General features: G+C 53.0%; 1 protein-coding gene across 9 annotated transcripts in view; it reads left to right on the forward strand.

Annotated features, from left to right (window-relative positions):
- Window positions 1-17,684, forward strand: part of TMEM63C (transmembrane protein 63C) — a 140,422-nt gene that overhangs the window by 89,916 nt on the left and 32,822 nt on the right. For 7 of the 9 annotated variants that reach the window (XM_070469673.1, XM_070469675.1, XM_020904616.2 and 4 more), the window contains 4 exons: window positions 14,044-14,178; window positions 14,624-14,789; window positions 15,307-15,386; window positions 15,752-15,833. In XM_070469673.1, the coding sequence (XP_070325774.1) occupies window positions 14,640-14,789; window positions 15,307-15,386; window positions 15,752-15,833 (312 nt within the window). In that variant the 5' untranslated portion in view covers window positions 14,044-14,178; window positions 14,624-14,639. Of the gene's footprint in view, window positions 1-14,043; window positions 14,179-14,623; window positions 14,790-15,305; window positions 15,387-15,751; window positions 15,834-17,684 lie in introns of those variants that run through there. The other 2 variants (XM_070469674.1, XM_070469676.1) reach the window with 2 other exon arrangements.

Raw genomic sequence — 17,684 nt, forward strand, 5'->3', positions numbered from 1 at the left:
GCCTAAAGACATGGAGCTAGTAAATGGCAGAGGTAGGGTTTGGATCCCAGGAGCCTCATCTCACTAGGAACCCACACCTAAGTGCCACTCTGTCTGTCTCCCAGGATGCCCCAAAGGTGAGATGTGGGGGCTTGACCTGGGCTGGAGCTGTTCCCTAAGGAGGCAAAAATAGAGCTGAGATTAACTAGTGGGAGAATGAGTTAACTCAGGGGCGGGGGGAACATTCCAGATAGGAGGGCTAGCATATGCAAAGGCAGGAGGGAAGGTGGCAAGCTTCAGGCACTGAGGGACAGACAGGGGGGCCAGGGGATGGAAATGAGGGGAGAGGTGGGTGAGACGGAGCTGGAGCCATGGGGAGGCCTTGTTGGCTAAGTCAAGAAGAGCTACAGAGAGCCCTTCCAGAAGATTCCATCATGACCTGCAAGACCACTGAGGCTCACCTGGTCCTGGAAAGGTCCCTGGACACCACCAGTTGGGCTCCACACCCATCCCAGTGAGTCCTGTCCCCAGGGCAGCCCTTCTTACAGACCATATGTTAAAATTGCCTCTTAGCCAAGGCCTTTGACACATCCCTTCTAGAATGTGGCTGGTGAAAGGAGAGGTACGTCTCATCCTCCTTAGCGCCACCAGCCTTAGAGAACGCAGGAGAGGGTAAATGAGGGGAGGATGAGCTTGCTGAGACCCAGGGAGTCTGGAAGAAGCCAAGCCGAGCTGGACGGACAGTGGACCATCCTTCTGTGGGGAGGTTCACGAGGTCTTTCCACAAAGGAGAGGGGTGGAGGGAGCAGGGAAAGATGAGGCCTTTGAGGGACAGGGGCCGCCCTCCACTGGAGCTGAGGCTCCTTCTAGGGAGACAGAGGAGATGAGACTGGAGGAGTCCCGGGGCCAAGGGGGTCTCTGCCTGGAGTAGGCCAGGAGCCAAGAGCTCAGATGTCAGAAGGAGCTATGGAAAATCTCAGGCCTTGGCTTCAGACCCCTGCCTCCATCTGCCTTACCACTGTGGGCTGTGTGACCCTGGGTAGGCTCCTCATCCTCCCTGGGCCTCCGCATCCTCTTGGGTCAGATGGGGACAGTCATTACCCCTGCTGCCAACAGGCTGTCGGGGGTCAGGTGGGATGATCACTGTAAACACACTTCGTCACCTGGAAGAACGTATGCCTGAGTCAGTTTACGTGGAGACAGTCCAGAGGCCAGACCCAGCCCAGGAGGCTCCTGTCTCTCCTTTATTCCCTTCCCCATGGGGATCTAGATTTATTTATTTATTCTTTTTTATTCATTTATTTTTATTAGTTGGAGGCTAATTACTTTACAATATTGTAGTGGTTTTTGTCATACATTGACATGAATCAGCCATGGATTTACATGTATTCCCCATTCCGATCCCCCCTCCCACTTCCCTCTCTACCTGATCCCTCTGGGTCTTCCCAGTGCACCAGGCCTGAGCACTTGTCTCATGCACCCAACCTGGGCTGGTGACCTGTTTCACCATAGATAATATACATGTTTTGATGCTGTTCTCTCGAAACATCCCACCCTCACCTTCTCCCACAGAGTCCAAAAGTCTGTTCTGTACATCTGTGTCTCTTTTTCTGTTTTGCATATAGGGTTATTGTTACCATCTTTCTAAATTCCATATATATGTGTTAGTATACTGTAATGGCCTTTATCTTTCTGGCTTACTTCACTCTGTATAATGGGCTCCAGTTTCATCCATCTCATTAGAACTGATTCAAATGAATTCTTTTTAACGGCTGAGTAATATTCCATGGTGTATATGTACCACAGCTTCCTTATCAATTTGTCTGCTGATGGACATCTAGATTGCTTCCATGTCCTGGATATTATAAAGAGTGCTGTGATGAACATTGGGGTGCATGTGTCTCTTTCAGATCTGGTTTCCTCGGTGTGTATGCCCAGAAGTGGGATTGCTGGGTCATATGGCAGTTCTATTTCCAGTTTTTTAAGAAATCTCCACACTGTTCTCCATAGTGGCTGTACTAGTTTGCATTGGGGATCTAGATTTAGACTGCCCCCAACTGTGTTGCTGGGGTCTTAGTGGTCCTGATCTTCCACTGATTGATTGGTGTGGGGTCTTTGGGAAGGGAGGCTGGCGCCCACTTGCCCAGGTGAGAGCTGCCCTGGGGAGCCACGGAGCCCCCCTCCCTGGTTACTGCACCTGGGTCTTCACCATGCGGCCAGCACCGCAGCTGCCGGAGGAGCTCTTGACCTGGGGAGGGAGGGAGAGCTAACGGCCACCTTGGCCCATGAGGTGCACCTGGCCCAGCCAGGCCCTGTGGATGGAGCAGGGAGGAAGTGGGGGCTCAGATTCAGGCCTCCACTCTCTTTCTGAGCAGGCAGCCAGCACAGGAACCTCTGGGTCACTCCAAGGGCCTGGCCCCAGCACCCTCTCCACCCTCTCTGCCCCACTGACAAGCTTGAGTGGGAGCTGGTCACAATGAGGCCACTCAAGGGGTGGAAGGAAAAGGATTTGATGCCAAAGGATGAGGAGAAGCTGATTGTATGTTCAGTTCAGTTCAGTTGCTCAGTCGTGTCCCTCTTTGTGGCCCCATGGACCACAGCACGCCAGGCCTCCCTGTCCATCACCAACTCCTGAAGTCCACCCAAACCCATATCCATTGAGTTGGTGATGCCATTCAACCATCTCATCCTCTGTCGTCGCCTTCTCCTCCTGCCCTCAATCTTTCCCAGCATCAGGGTCTTTTCAAGAGTCAGCTCTTCGCATCAGGTGGCCAAAGAATTGCAGTTTCACCTTCAGCATCAGTCCCTCCAATGAACTGTCAGGACTGATTTCCTTTAGGATGGACTGGTTAGTTCTCCTTGCAGTCCAGGGGACTCTCAAGAGCCTTGTCCATGGAGAAGGAAATGGCAACCCACTCCAGTATTCTTGCCTGGAAAAATCCACGGACAGAGGAGTCTGGCGGGCTGAAGTCCATGGGATTACATGACTGAGCATGTGTGCACGAGGGTGGAGGGAGATGGGTTGGTAGCAATAAACTGGTAGAACTAAAAAAAAAGAAAAAAAAAAGAGCCTTGTCCAACACCACAGTTCAAAAGCATCAATTCTTCGGCTCTCAGCTTTCTTTATAGTCCAACTCTTATATCTATACGCGACTACTAGAAATAGCAAGCCTGCCTTTTTGAATAGGATTTTTTTCTAATTATAAATAATAATATATGCTTATGTTTAATGGTTTTTCAAGTTCAGAAAATACTTTTCAAATGCTAGTGAAAGAAAATAGTCCCACCACCCAGTGATAGCTGGTCTTTTTCTCTACAGGTATAATTTTGGTTTTTTATACCCCCGCCCCGCCTTTCTTTCTGAACCGAAATCCTCTAGTCCACCATCGTCACAGCCTGCTGTTCTCACTCCCTACTTTGTGTTTTCAGCACAAGTAGGGCATTGTTCCTCCTTCTCCCCGTGTGTTGCTGCCGCTGCCTGGCTCCCAGGGGTGGGGTCCTGATGACATTCCCACCGCTGTCTCTCCCCCACCTCCAGCCCCATTTGGACACGGTTATGGTGGTTCACTGACTTCCGGGCCGTAGGCAAAAAGGCCCGGGCTCTGGGTGGGGGTGCAGAGTCTGGAGGGCAAGGGAAGGAAACTTCCCTGCAAGCAGAGGGACTCCTGCAGGGTGGGGGGTGCACCCAGAGGGAAGGCGGATGAAGGGGCAGCCGGCACACTAGGCTGCAGCCCCGGTCCTAGTGGCTGCAGCCTCCCCGGATGTGCTCCAGCCCCCTCTGCCCCCGAAGCCTCTCCTCCCGGCTAGAGGAGAGCCCCTGGGATGTAGTAGAGATCCTTGGGGGTGGGGGGAGGGCGGTGCTGTCTTCCTGAAGCCCAGAAATACAGCCTTCCCCAAATGGGCAAGGCAGCTCTCTGTCCACATGGTAGCTTCAGAGGCCATGTGATGCGGTGGAACCAGACCCTCAGACTTCAATTCTGCCTCTGTCTCTCCCCAGCTGTGTAGCTTTAGGCCCATTGCTTGATCTCTGTGAGCCTCAGTTTCTCTACCTGGAAAATGGGGATACTGACACCCACCTTTTAGGCTGCCACCTCTGACCTGGCTTGTGAGGCGTGTGTGGTGATCGGGGGGACAGGCATGTGAAGGCACCAGGGCCCTGCCTGGCCCGCCACAAACATCTGTGTCCTCTCCTCCCCCTCCTTCTTCTGAGGATTTGTCACGGGCTGCGTCCGCTTGGGCCTGGAGTTCATCCCTGGGATTCTCTGTCAGCTTTTTCTCCTCTCCATTTAGCTCTGTCTTTAGCCTCCTGGGAGCTTTGTTCCTGTCTCCTGGGATGTTGGCTGTGTTCTCTGCCTTGGGGGTGGCACATGGCAAAATGGTTGGGAAGGGGGCTGGGGAGTCGGCTGTCCTGGGCTCAGGTCCCACTGCTCGCTGGCTGTCTGAACTAGGCCATCACTTAACTTCTCTGTGCCCAAGATGGGATAGTAATAGTACCTCCCCATTGTTAGTACAGAAAGCAAAAACCACTCTAAGAGCCTTAACCAAATGGAATTTAAACCAGAGAATTAATATAATAAAATCACCAGGAGAGTTAGAACCTGGGTCTTCAAAACAGAGCAGAGCTGATTCAACTGCTTTTGAGCCACAGCCAAGATGGGGCTACTGGAGCCCTGAATTCTGTGTTCTCTTTCTTGCAAGCCAGGACCTAGGAGCCTCTAAAGCCTACCCCACAGTGTCCTCTTGCCCCTCCTCCCCGGGAGCAAAGACTGGGCATTGATCTGCTACAGAGACCTCCTTCCCCTGCTCAACACTGTTTGTCAGCAGAATGCAGCGAGGGCAGCGGGAAAATGCCTTCCGCCTTATAAATCTATCTCCAGTGCATCTAAATCGATGGAACTCGATCTCTATTTAAAACCCCAGCTGCAAGGGAGTGTTGTAAATGTAGTTTTCAGCTTTCTAGCTTCTGCGATATAGGAAGGTATACTAGAAAGAAGAGGGAATGGGTGCCGAAGGCCATTGACTGTACCCAACAGACAATCTGATAGGTTTGTTGTTAACCCGGTTGATGCATTAAGAGACTTGGCACAGTGCCTGGCACACAGAAATCACTCAGTAGCTGTTATCTGGCATTATTATTGGGCCAGGGGTATTATCGAGCACCGCTCACAGGGCCCTGGCGGAGAGAAGCAGCCCCAGAAAGGAGCGGGGGTATGGCGCTGTCCGTGGTGCTGAATGCGCAGCTGATCTTAGCAGGAGAGAGACGGCAAAGTGGAACCCCAAGCCACTCACCCCACGCTGGGGCTGCTGGCAACAGGGGTGCTGGACAGGACCATTTAGGGGCTTCTGAATGAAGGCTGACCTTAATCCTAGAAAGAGGATAGCAAAGGCGGCAACCCGCATTTGGGGTGTTTATAAAAGGGCTTCCCTGGTGGCTCAGATGGTAAAGCATCTGCCTGCAATGCAGGAGACCCGGGCTCGATCCCTGGGTCGGGAAAATCCCCTGGAGAAGCAAATGGCAACCCACTCCAGTACTCTTGCCTGGAGAATCCCATGGACAGAGGAGCCTGGTGGGCTACAGTCCATGGGGTCGAAGAGAGTAGGACATGACTGAGCAACTTCCCTTTCCCTTTCACTTGATAAAACGGAGAACTGAACAGTGAGAAGTTAAGTAGCAGTTAGCAAATAATAGAGCCAGGTCTACGCCAGACCTCCTGACCCCAAATCACATGCTCTCTCTACTCTCTGCTGTGACATGGGGAGCAAGACTCAGTAACCAACAATGTGCCGTGGGGAGGCAAAAACGAATGACTCAGGTACCCTCTGCACACTATGCAAAACATGTGCAAATCACCTACATTTTACTTCTTGCCCCAAATGTGGCCCTGGGTAAAGGCCCATGTACCTCTCACTGAGGCCTGTACATGCTGGTCATTGTGGGGGAACCACAATGATGTAGGGTGTTGCCGTCAAGTAGCCCACAGATCCATCAGGGGAATCGGCGCCTCTTGTGCATGGAAAACCAGAAGAAGCATGCCAGGCAGTGCTGGCAAAGGCCGGCTGTGTAAAGACTGGGGACAGGGTCCAGCCCAGGCTGCTCACTGGAGGAAGGCCTTGAGCTGGACCGAGGGGCTGTACTGCAGATGAGACCAAGGCCCCAGCCAAGGCCAGGAAGAAGTGGCTCAAGCTCGATCAGGGCAGGAGGAGCAGCCCTGAGACTCATGGGGACAGGACAGCAGGCAGGCATGGTGGCCCAGGAGGAAGTGGCCAGGCCATTGACCTCTGACCCAGGGAGAAGCGCAAGAGTTTGGGGATTCAAAGGACGAGGTGGTGTGGGTCTCTTTAGATTTCCGGCGAATGTGCCACGGACTCAGAACAAGCTGGGAGCGGGGGAAGGGAGCTCTCCTGAGAGATGAATATAAGGACCAATCTCATAAGCTGCCCCACAGTGACATGACTTTAGGGACATTAGCTGCAGTCCTTTATCCCCAAACCTCCTCATCCTCACTCCTTATTTAGGGGGAGTCAGAAAACCTTTTAGATCTTCAAGAACCCCTTATCTAGATCAGATAACCCTAGAAATCTTAAGCTGCTAATTCTGTTTCTTGGTTGCACATAAAAATTGACTGGAGATTCTCATATCTGAAGTCTGGAGTGGGGCGTGAGTCTCTGGATCTACTTAACACCTTCCAGGTAATTCCAGTGTCCCCCACCCCCAGGCTGAGCATCACTGGTCCACGACCAAGAGTGCTGAATGGGGAGCCAGAAAACCCAAGTTCTGATCCCAAATCTACCAACTTCCCCTTGCGTGCTAAGTGGCTACAGTCATGTCTGACTTTGTGGACCGTCGCCCGCTAGGCTCCTCTGTCCGTGGGATTCTCCAGCAAGAATACTGGAGTGGGTTGCTATTCCGTTCTCCAGGGGATCTTCCCGGCCCAGGGATCGAACCCGCATCTCTTCTTGCATTGGCAGGCGGGTTCTATACCACTAGTGTCGCCTGGGAGGCCCAACTTCCCCACACTTAGGCAAATCTCTTACCCTGCTGGTGACCCATTTGTAATGTTGGGCAAACCATCCTTAGTGAACTAGCTCAGTCGTGTCCGACTCTTTGCAACCCTAGGGACTATAGCCCACCAGGCTCCCCCACCCATGGAATTTTCCAGGCAAGAGTACTGGAGTGCATTGCCACTTCCTTCTCCAGGGGAATCTTCCTGATTCAATGGGGATCGAACCCAGGTCTCCCCCATTGCAGGCATATGCTTTTACCATCTGAGCCACCAGGGAAGCCCATCCTTAGCTATGAAGATATGAAGAGACTCAAGGGCAGTTCAGAACAAGGAAGGACTTACTGACACTTAGGGGAAGATTCGTAGCCAGCTGGAATGGTGGGGAGGGAGCCACAGGAACCAGAACCTCACTGTAACAGCCACTCCCCTCCTCCCTTCCCCCGGAGTAACCCCCCAGTGGTGAGAGTGATCCTGAGCTTCTGTCCTGGAAGCATGGGGTGGGGGCAGAATCTGAGGGCGGAGGGCAGGGACAGGATATAAGGAAAGACCCAGAGAGGAAGGGGAAATAGGATGGGAGCCCAAGGCCAGGAATGCTATGTTTTTTGGTTTTTTGGTTTTTTTTTTTTAAGTCCAGAACCATGGAAAATAATCTTTCTTGTTGTGAACAAAAGCTGTTGAATTACTGAAGAGGCTGAGAAGGCCAGATGGCAGGAGGGTGCAGGGCAGGCGCTGTGGCTTCGTGTGCCCTGGTGGGGAAAGGCTTGGAGGAGAGGATCGGGGTGGCTCCCCACCCACAGCTCCTTCCCCTGGGACGCTGCGAGTGGCCGCAGTGATTCTCATCTACCAATCAATGGCCAAGCCCTGTGGACCAGTTCCTGAGAACTCAAGGGGATCGCGGAGCAGAGTCAGCTCAGGCTGCCGGCTGTGTGGGTGTAGGTTGCACCTCTGGGACACCTGGAATCCAGGCTCCAGCCTGGTCCTCAAATACCTCCCAACCAAACCCCTCATCTTAGAGACAGGAGGCCAGAAAGGGGAAGACACCTGTCTGCAGGTGGCCCAGAGCCCAGCTCTCCTGGGATCCCTTGGTCCACAGTACCTTCCTCTGCCCCACCCTGAGAGACTGGACTGGGAAAGGCTTTATCTCTGGATGAGGGCTTAAGCAAGCTCATTTCCTCCCCGTGACTCCTGCCCAGCTCTGCCAGCCCAGCAGAGGCCCAGAGGGTCTGGGGGTGTCAGAGCAGAGGGTTATGAACTGCCTGGGTTCAAGGGCCAGGTCTGCCACTTATCAGCATCGTGACCTTGGGTGAGTTATTTAACCTCTCTGAGTCTTAACTTTTCTCTTTCATCTGGGGGTGATTCTAGTACCCTTGGGTACTTCTGAGGATTACATGAGCTGATTTTATTTTCCTATAATAAGTGCTCAATAAATGTTAGCTGTTAATAAGACTGACCCCTTCTAGGGCTTTCTGAACCAGCTAAACTCTGGGACTTGGGCTCCACCACAGAGGACTTGGGGCTTCCCAGGGAGCACTAGTGGTAAAGAACCCGTCTGCCAATGCAGGAGACGTAAGAGACACGACTTCGATCCCTGGGTCAGGAAGATTCCCTGGAGAAGGGAATGGGAATCCACTCCAGTTTTCTTACCTGGGAAATCCCATGAACAGAGGGCCCTGGCGGGCTACAGTCCATGGGGTCACAAAGAGCTGGACACGACTGAGCGACTGAGCATGCAGAGAAGACTTGGCCTTGAGATGGCCAGCTCTCCTGGAAGGAACCATGGCAGAAGGTGTTGGCCTGGCTAGCTGGGACAGCCGGAGCTGAAAGCAGGCCACGTCTGGAAGCCTAGAAGTGATGATGGGCAAGAGGAGTAATAAAGGCAAAGCCAGTTCAACTCTGTCAAGGCCTGGGACTGCTGAGCCTCCAGCTGGTGCTACTGGAGACTCAGTTCAGTTCAGTCACTAAGTCGTGTCTGACTCTGCGACCCCATGGACTGCAGCATGCCAGGCTTCCCTGTTTGTCACCGACTCTTGGAGCTTACTCAAACTCATGTCCACTGAGTCAGTAATGCCATCCAACCATCTCATCCTCTGTTGTCCCCTTCTTCTCCCACCTTCAATCTATCCCCGCATCAGGGTCTTTTCCAGTGAGTCAGTTCTTCGCATCAGGTGGCCAAAGAATTGCAGTTTCAGCTTCAGCATCAGTCCTTCCAATGAATATTCAGGACTGATTTCCTTTGGATGGACTGGTTGGATCTCCTTGCAGTCCAAGGGACTCTCAAGAGTCTTCTCCAACACCACAGTTCAAAAGCATCAATTCTTCGGCACTCAGCTTTCTTTATAGTTCAACTCTCACATCCATACATGACTATGGAAAAACCATGGCTTTGACTAGACAGGCCTTTGCAGGCAAAGTCATGTCTCTGCTTTTTAATATGCTGTCTAGCTTGGTCATAGCTTGTCTTCCAAGGAGCAAGCATCTCTTAATTTCATGGCTGCTGTCACCATCTGCAGTGATTTTGGAGCCCAAGAAAATAAAGTCTGTCACTGTTTCCCCATCTATTTGCCATGAAGTGATGGGACCAGATGCCATGATCTTAGTTTTCTGAATGTTGAGCTTTAAGCCAGCCTTTTCACTCTCCTCTTTCACTTTCATCAAGAGGCTTTTTAGTTCCTCTTCACTTTCTGTCATAAGGGTGGTGTCATCTGCATATCTGAGATTATTGATATTTCTCCCGGCAGTCTTGATTCCAGCTTGTGCTTCATCCAGCCCAGCATTTCTCATGATGTACTCTGCATATAAGTTAAATAAGCAGGGTGACAACATACAGCCTTGATGTACTCCTTTCCCAATTTGGAACCAGGCTGCTGTTCCATGTCTGGTTCTAACTGTTGCTTCTTGACCTGCATACATATTTCTCAGGACGCAGGTCAGGTGTTCTGGTATTCCCATCTCTTTCAGAATTTTCCACAATTTTGTTGTGATCTACACAGTCAAAGGCTTTGGTGTAATCAATAAAACTAGAAGTAGATGTTTTAGGGTTGGGCAGAAATGGGAGGCGAGGAAGGCCTCACACTTTCCTATCAGATAAGATGTGCAACTGACGGGACCTTAGACTCCCAACTCACCAGCCAGCCTCAGCATCCTCTCTTGCTGCCCCTGCTCGGTCCAAAAAGCAAGGGTGACATTTACTTTTCATGTCCAGGAAGAGCAGAACCAGCACCACCCACAGGCTGCAGTTTGAGGATCCGGTAAAGTCCTTCCCTCACTCTCCATCTCTCCTTTTGCCTGTTGCAGAGCAGAGTAGGGGGAAGGAGACTAGGAATGGTCCAATCTGGGCTGCTCATCTCACAAATAAGCTAATGACAGTGATCTCGGTGCTGGCTCATTTTGAGCACATAGATTCCCAAGCACCATGTGAAGGGCTTTGTGAAAATTATCTTGTTTCATCCTCACAGTAACCCTGAGAGGTGGTTCTGTTATAATCTCCACTTTCTAGATTTGGGAACTGAGGCTCAGAGTGGTGAGGTCACCATCCATGGTCACACAGCTAGCAAGGGTGGTTCTGGGACTTCAGCCCTCTGGCTCCAGAGAGATGCCCTGAATAGCCAGCGTCCCTGTGCTCTGCTGTGAAATTCAGGCTCAAAGAGAAGAGTTCCCTGATGCCTGCTGCACCAGGCAGATTGCTGCCCCTGTTCTGTGCTCCTTTAACAGCCTCGGATTTGGAGTTTTATTATTTCAGGGGCTGATGCTCTGATTGCTAGAAAACTTTCTGTCCTCTTTTTCACATACAAGAGCTAGCTCTACCTCCAGAATGGTCGCCTTCTGGAAAGAAGGGAGGAGGATGGTCCGGGCATAGTGTAGGTATGAGGAGAAAAGGTTGGGTGCCACTCCGTGTTTCCATGGCAATGCAAGAGCCTCCCTCATTACTGCCTCTGCTTGCTGCTGAGAAAGCTGAGGATAGTAGCGAGGTGGGGGTGAGGCTGTCTTCTCTCTTTTCCTTCCTCACCTCCCCTTCAGGCTGGGCTGCAGATAAGCTGAAAGCCCACACCTGACCCAATCTTGCTGGCTAGATTCCACCCCACTCTGAATTTAGAAGCTGGAACCTTGTAGCTGGGTCCTCCCAGGCAGAATAGCAGCCTGGGCCAGGCTTCTCAACAGCATTCCTCTCCCCAGATCCCAAAGGCTGTGAACTCCCTAAAGAGGAGGAACGCATGTTTGTAGTTTCAGAGTCTGCACAGGGCCTGGCGAGAGTAGATGCTCAGTGAATTCTTGTTGAATGAATGAATGAACAAATGAAAGAACAGACCAGCGACCCGTCTGACACTGGAGGCGCGAGTATTCATTTTCAGTTTCCCAAACCTCTGTGCTCTGTCTCTGCTCCACGTCTTTGCCAGTTCGGTTTCCTCTGCCCACGCTTCCCCACCACACCATGCTGTCCTGGCAGAGGTCGCTTTCCCACAGAAGGTTGTGTAGACTATTTGATGGCGAGTCCTCCCCACGGCCCCGGGCTATGGGAGTGCAGGAGGGCAGAGGCGTGTGCCTCACGTGCTTGTGTGTCTCCCCAGTGAGTCTGGGAGCCTCATGCAGGTGGGGGCCATGTCTGCCAGGCCCCTAGAGCCTGGCAGGATGCCTGGCTTATAGTAAGTATGCAGTCCTTCTTTCTGGAAGGTTGAAACAGAGGAAGAGAGGGGGCGGTTCTTTCGGAATAAGAGAGACTAATGTAGTGGAAGTTGATGAGTAAAAAGAACAGCATCCAGAACTCAAAACCTTCTTAGATCCAGATGGGAACCAGGGCTCTTCACAGCCCAGAAATCCCTTCCCAGGCTCATCACACACAGCATCAACCAAATAATAAGTCTCGAGTCCTTGTGGTTGGACAGCAGCTCACCAAGCTCTTTCACATCCTTGGCCTGGTTCCAGTCCCCAGAAAGCCCAGAGAAGGGTTTATAAATTGTTCCCCTCCTTTAAAAGGCACTGGGCAACTGGACAGCCACATACTGCCCTAAGTGAGCTTAGACCCTTACTTCATGCCATATGCAAAAATTAACTGAAAAACGGATCACAGACTTTGATGTAAGAGCAAAAACTCTAAGACAGAGAAACATCAAGGAAAATCTTTAAAATCTTGGATTAGGCCAAGATTTCTTAGACACAGTACCAAAAGCATGACCCATAAAAGAAAATTTGATACATTGGACTGTAAAAATTTGTGACTTTGGCGCTTCAAAAGATACTGTGACAAAAATGGAAAAAAAAAAACCAAGCAATATGGCGAAAAACTATTTTTGAAACACATGTGATAAAGAAAGAGCATCTGGAGCTTAAAGAGGAGGAGAAGGGGTCTGGGGGAGGGTGCCACCGGCAAAGACAGCTTGGGTTCCTAAGTCTGGGGGACTCGCCACTGCGTCTGTTCTTTGCAGCACCCCCGCAGCTGAGTTGGGCCACCAGGCCTGATTGGGAGGCCCCCTGGAGAACTGATTCAAGTAGGCAAAATCTCTCCCCAAGGCCTTCAGACTTCATAGACGTGCCTGCCTCCTTTTTCCACCTGCTTCCTCAACAAGGGCTCCCCCTAGTGGCCACCGGCAGAACTGTCATTTCGTGTCGCAGCTGACCCAGAGCCCGCGAAGGCTGAGATGCCGGCCCCATTGGCCAAGAGACCCCAGGAATGCCACAGCTTCTACTCTGACTCTCCAGCAGATGGCTTACTGTTTAAAATATATTGTGCTCAATATAAACTATGAATAATTGTGCATTTGGCTAAACATGTTAGTGTGAATGTGTTAACCAGTGACCTGAGGTAATAAAATGGTGGGCAACCTAGGCAGAAAGAGAGGGGAGCAGAAAGTAGGAAAACCCGAGATCTGTCTCCATACCGGCCATTCCGTGTCGTGTCTCCAATCTCTGCTCTGCACTGCAGACACGCGGCCCGCCGCCTGCCCAGCGTGCCCACAACCCAGCGCCTAGCCCCCCGCCCTCACCTCCTACCCAGCACGTCCTGTCTTTCCCACCCAACAGCAGCACCTCCAGTTTTATAGTTGCTTAGTCCACAAGCCTTCGTCATCCTGGACTCCTCTGTTTCATGCTCCTTATTCAGTCTTATCAGCAAATCTGGTTGGCTCCACCTTCAAAATACTTCCAAAGTCTAACCCCCTTCTCACCAATTCACGGCTCCCATCCCAGTCCAGGCTTCCACTTATCTCTTGCCTCAGTTCAGTCCAGTTCAGTTCAGTCGCTCAGTTGTGTCCGACTCTTTGCGACCCCATGGACTGCAGCACGCCAGGCCTCCCTGTCCATCACCAATCCCGGTGTTTAACCCAAGTTCACAACCACTGAGTCGGTGACGCCATCCAGCCATCTCGTCCTGTATCGTCCCCTTCTCCTCCTGCCTTCAGTCTTCCCCAGTAAGATCTCTTGCCTGACTTGCTACAAATTCCTCCCAACTGACCCCCCCACTTGCCCTCACCCCCACTTAGTCTTCGTACAAGTGACCCCTTTAAACTATGAGTCACCTCATGTCACTCCTTTGCTCAGGCATCCCCACGCCCTGTCCAGCCATACTGGTCCCTTAGCTCTTCCTTGCTCCAGACAAGCTTCCACCACCACACGACACCCTGCCCTCCCCACCCCCCGCCACTCCATCCACCAACCCCAGGCTTCTGCTCTGCCTGCAGCGCCCTTCCCGCACAGCCGGATGGATTGCTCCCTCTTCGAGTCTTTGTTCAGAGGGCATCCTCTTTGTGAGGCCTTCCCTAACCACCCTCTTTACAAATCCTACCCTCACTCCCACCCCTGAACTGTCACTCCCCACTAGAATTCCTTAAGGGAGGGGATATTTTTTGGTCTTGCTCACTATTAGTCTATCACAAAGCAGTTGTTCACCAAATATTTGTTGAATGAACAAGCCTACTTTTCTTGAATGGGAGTGAAGAATCTCTAGGGTGTGATGTAGTAGTCTGGAGCCAAAACAAGTGATCATTTCAAATCGGAGCCACTGTGCAGATAAGTCCAAGCAGCTGCTGGTTACCTCCAGTTTTCACTCACACTTTCTGCTCTTACCTAGGCCTGAAGAATGTGGATGCCCCTGACCGTGAACTCTGCATCTGAGTCTCAGGACCACTGCACTGGCTCACGACCCTGAAAGGGTGTTGATCTCTCTGGTCAAGTTCGAGGTGGAATAGTCCCTGTGGTGTGCCAGGTACTCTACATTCTTACATTACTTAGTCTTAGAAGTGATTTGCCTTTCCTGGAAACTGGACCAGAGAGTCGTAAGATGATAAAGACAATCGTTAATGGCCCTGTCTGCACGGGTGTCCCGTGATGTGATGGTTATATCCTCTAAACTGGATATTTTCTCCCTGAGACCTTTGTGAGGTTTGTTCAAGAAAAACATCACAGAGGTAGACGTAGAAAGACCCACTGTATGTGCCTTTACCAATGTATCTGGGCTATTCTGCCATCTTGGCCCTGGGTTTGAGGAAGTTGGTCTCTTACAGGACAGGCCTGCGTGCCATCTGAGGGCTGAGCTTGCCTTGACCAGTTATAAGCTCAGCGCACCCCTCCCAGCTCCCTGACAGGCTTCTGTATCTTGCACAGTGTGGGGGGAGGGGGGCCTCGTGTCTGACCTGGGGACCCCTCTCCAGCAGGGAGCCTCCCAGGATGACTGTCTTGCCGAGCAACATGAACATGGTGGGAAAGTCCCGGAACTTCACGGTGGATGACTGCTTCAGCTCTCGGAACACCGTCCTAAAGGGGCAGCCCTTTGGGGGTATCCCTACTGTATTGTTCCTCAACATCACCGTGTGGGTGGTGAGTGCTGCGCACTGCGGAGGGCAAACAGAGGGGTCTCACCGGGGCACACGGTCCAGCTTTCCCAAGGGGTAAAGGGGCCCCAGCTGTCTGGGACACCAGCCACAGCGGCGGGAAGCGGCTGAATGTCAGCCTGCCCGGGGCGGGTGCGCCTTGGGGCGAGGGGGCTTCGGGTACAGCCGGATCCCTGATTCTCTCTCTTGCACCCCTGTCCGGAGGCCCCCCCCGGCCAGTGCCCTTGAACCTCCCATCTGGCCCCCTGATGGTTTCTTCAAGGAGTCTTCTCGTCCGTTGTTCTAAACGTGCCACCTTCATTCAACCAACTCTGAGCAACCACTCTGTGCCAGGATGCTGCTGGGCACTGGGCCTTGAAAAAGGCATGACCCCTACCCTGACAGAGCTGGCCACTTAGAGGGGAGCCCCTGGGGCCCTCAGGGACAGTCTTCCCCTTGGGAATGCAGGGGTGAGTCGAGGGGAAGGCATCTGTGAACCCTCTTGCCCCTTTCCTGGCCCGCAGGTCATCGTCTTGATTTACTCCTTCCTCCGGAAAGCCGCGTGGGACTACGGGCGCCTGGCTCTGCTGATACACAATGACAGGTGAGGAGGGGCTGGGGTGGGGATCGAGCTTCCAAGGGTCATATGCTGCCGTGACCAGGACGCGGCTCGGACCCGTGCCCAAACTGCACAGGTGTCAGCAGATGGCATCTCATTACCACCCCCGCCCCGCTCATCCCTCCCAGCACAGAGGTGACTTCCGGAGGGCAGCCCCCTCTGGACCCAAGGCCACTCTTTTCTCAGGTCTCAGACATTCTGGATCACGACTCCCCAAGAGGCCCAGAGCTGGTGTGTCTGCTCCTGGGCGGGAGGGGACCCCAGTCCTCCACCCCGGGAGTGGGCAAGACAGCGAGGCAGGCGCCTAAGAGCCTTCTCTCCTTGTCCACCTCCCCTTTCCTGGCCGGCAGTCTGACCTCACTGATCTACGGGGAGCAGAGCGAGAAGACGTCCCCCTCGGACGTCTCCCTGGAGATGGAGCACAGGGACAAGGTGGGTGCTGGGGCGGGGCCGGGGCCTGGGCCCGGGAGGGCGGGGACGGGCATGCTGGCTCTGGACCGGCCCGGCATGTGCAGGGCTCGTGAGCAGGGGTCACACCAAGCGCTCCCGGCGGCGTGACCTTGGACAAATGCCTCAACCTTGCCAAGCCTGTTTCCCCAGTGAAAATACAGAGATACTGACCCCAGCTGCCTCCTAGGGCGCCAAGAGAATGGCGGTGGTTAGGGCACAGAGGATAAAGAAAACAAGGGGGCCCGCCACACGACGGGCGGAGCTAACGCGCTCTGGGTGGCACTCAGGGGTGGGTGGTCTTGAGCGGAACTCAGACGAGAGGTCTGGCTTGCCGTCTCCACCTGCTCACCTCCCTCTCACCCGTGGCTCCCACCCAGACAGCCCCAGGGTCACCCACAGCCCCACGTCACGAAGTCCAATGGACTCTCCTCGGTTCTCATCTCATCTCTCAGAGCTGCCTGAGCCTGTGGGCCACCTTCCCTTCTTGGACAGAGGAAAGCACTTCCGGCTGCTTCCGTGGCATCCTGCTGTCTGGGGTTTCCCTCTGTTGGTGTCTCCTCCACGCCGGGAGACCCCCCAGCCCCAGACCATGTCATCCACACTCACGACTTCAGTTCTACACGAAAATGAAAGTGAAAGTCACTCAATCGGGTTCGACTCTTTGCAACCCCATGGAGTATACAGTCCATGGAATTCTCCAGGCCAGAGCACTGGAGTGGGTAGCCTTTCCCTTCTCCAGCGGATCTTCCCGACCCAGGATCAAATGCAGGTCTCCCGCATTCTTCACCAGCTCAGCTACCAGGGAAGCCCAAGAATACTGGAGTGGGTAGCCTAGCCCTTCTCCAGTGGATCTTCCTGACCTAGGAATCGAACTGGGGTCTCCTGCACTGTAGGCTGATTCTTTACTAACTGAGCTGTCAGGGAAGCCCCCAGTTCTACATGGATCCCTCCTAAATTCCTATCTCCAGCTAAACCTTCCTCTGAGCTCTGGCTCCATTTATCCAGTGGCCTTCAAAATATTGTAAGGGCGTTTTGGATTCAATATGCTGTGATTTCTCCCACCACCACCACCACCCATCCCTGGACCCTTAGTCTCAGACTCTTCCCATCATCCACTCAGGTACGTGTCATTGCTCTCATCCAGGCCCCTGGGCATGGCCGGCTTGTCACCAAATTGTGTTGCTTGCACCTTCCCAGTTTCGTTTCTAACCACCTCTCCCACCATCCTGCAGTCCAGCCTCCATCAATCTTTGGCTTGGATGAGCATGGTAGCCTCCAATCAATCTCTTTCAGTCCACACATGCCACCTACTCCATCCAGAGTGAGCTCCATGAACAGGGACACGGGGCCCCCTGTGTGAGTGTTCAGGGGCTTCCTAATGCACTTGGAATCAACTGCCATGGGCTCGTGGTTGGGCCTCCCGCCCACCCGTCCGGTCTCTCTTTTCCCTCCCAGCTGCCTCGCCCTCACCGCACTGGCCGTCTTTCCGACCCTCCTTCTCGCCCCATGCCCCTCACCTGCTCTCCCCCTCCCCACTGCCCACTCCCCACTGGCCCCTCTCTGGCTAACACACCCACGCTTTATTCAGGTTTCAGCTCAAGCACCACTTTCCCGGGATGCTTGTCCGCTCCATCTGGATCCCGATCTCTTATGATAGCCTCATAGAAAACGCACTCCTTTCCTTCAGCACTCTTAGCCCAGACTGTGACCATTCCCCATTCTACAGTCAGCCAAGTGTGCCCGCTTCCCCCCTTGAGACCAGTGTTGTAGTGGTCTCACTTACCCGGTCCACCCTGTCGTGTCATTAGTATCTGATACATATTTGCTGGAGGC

The sequence above is a fragment of the Odocoileus virginianus genome, chromosome 6 (genome assembly GCF_023699985.2).
Source record: "Odocoileus virginianus isolate 20LAN1187 ecotype Illinois chromosome 6, Ovbor_1.2, whole genome shotgun sequence".
Taxonomy (NCBI): Eukaryota; Metazoa; Chordata; class Mammalia; order Artiodactyla; family Cervidae; genus Odocoileus; species Odocoileus virginianus.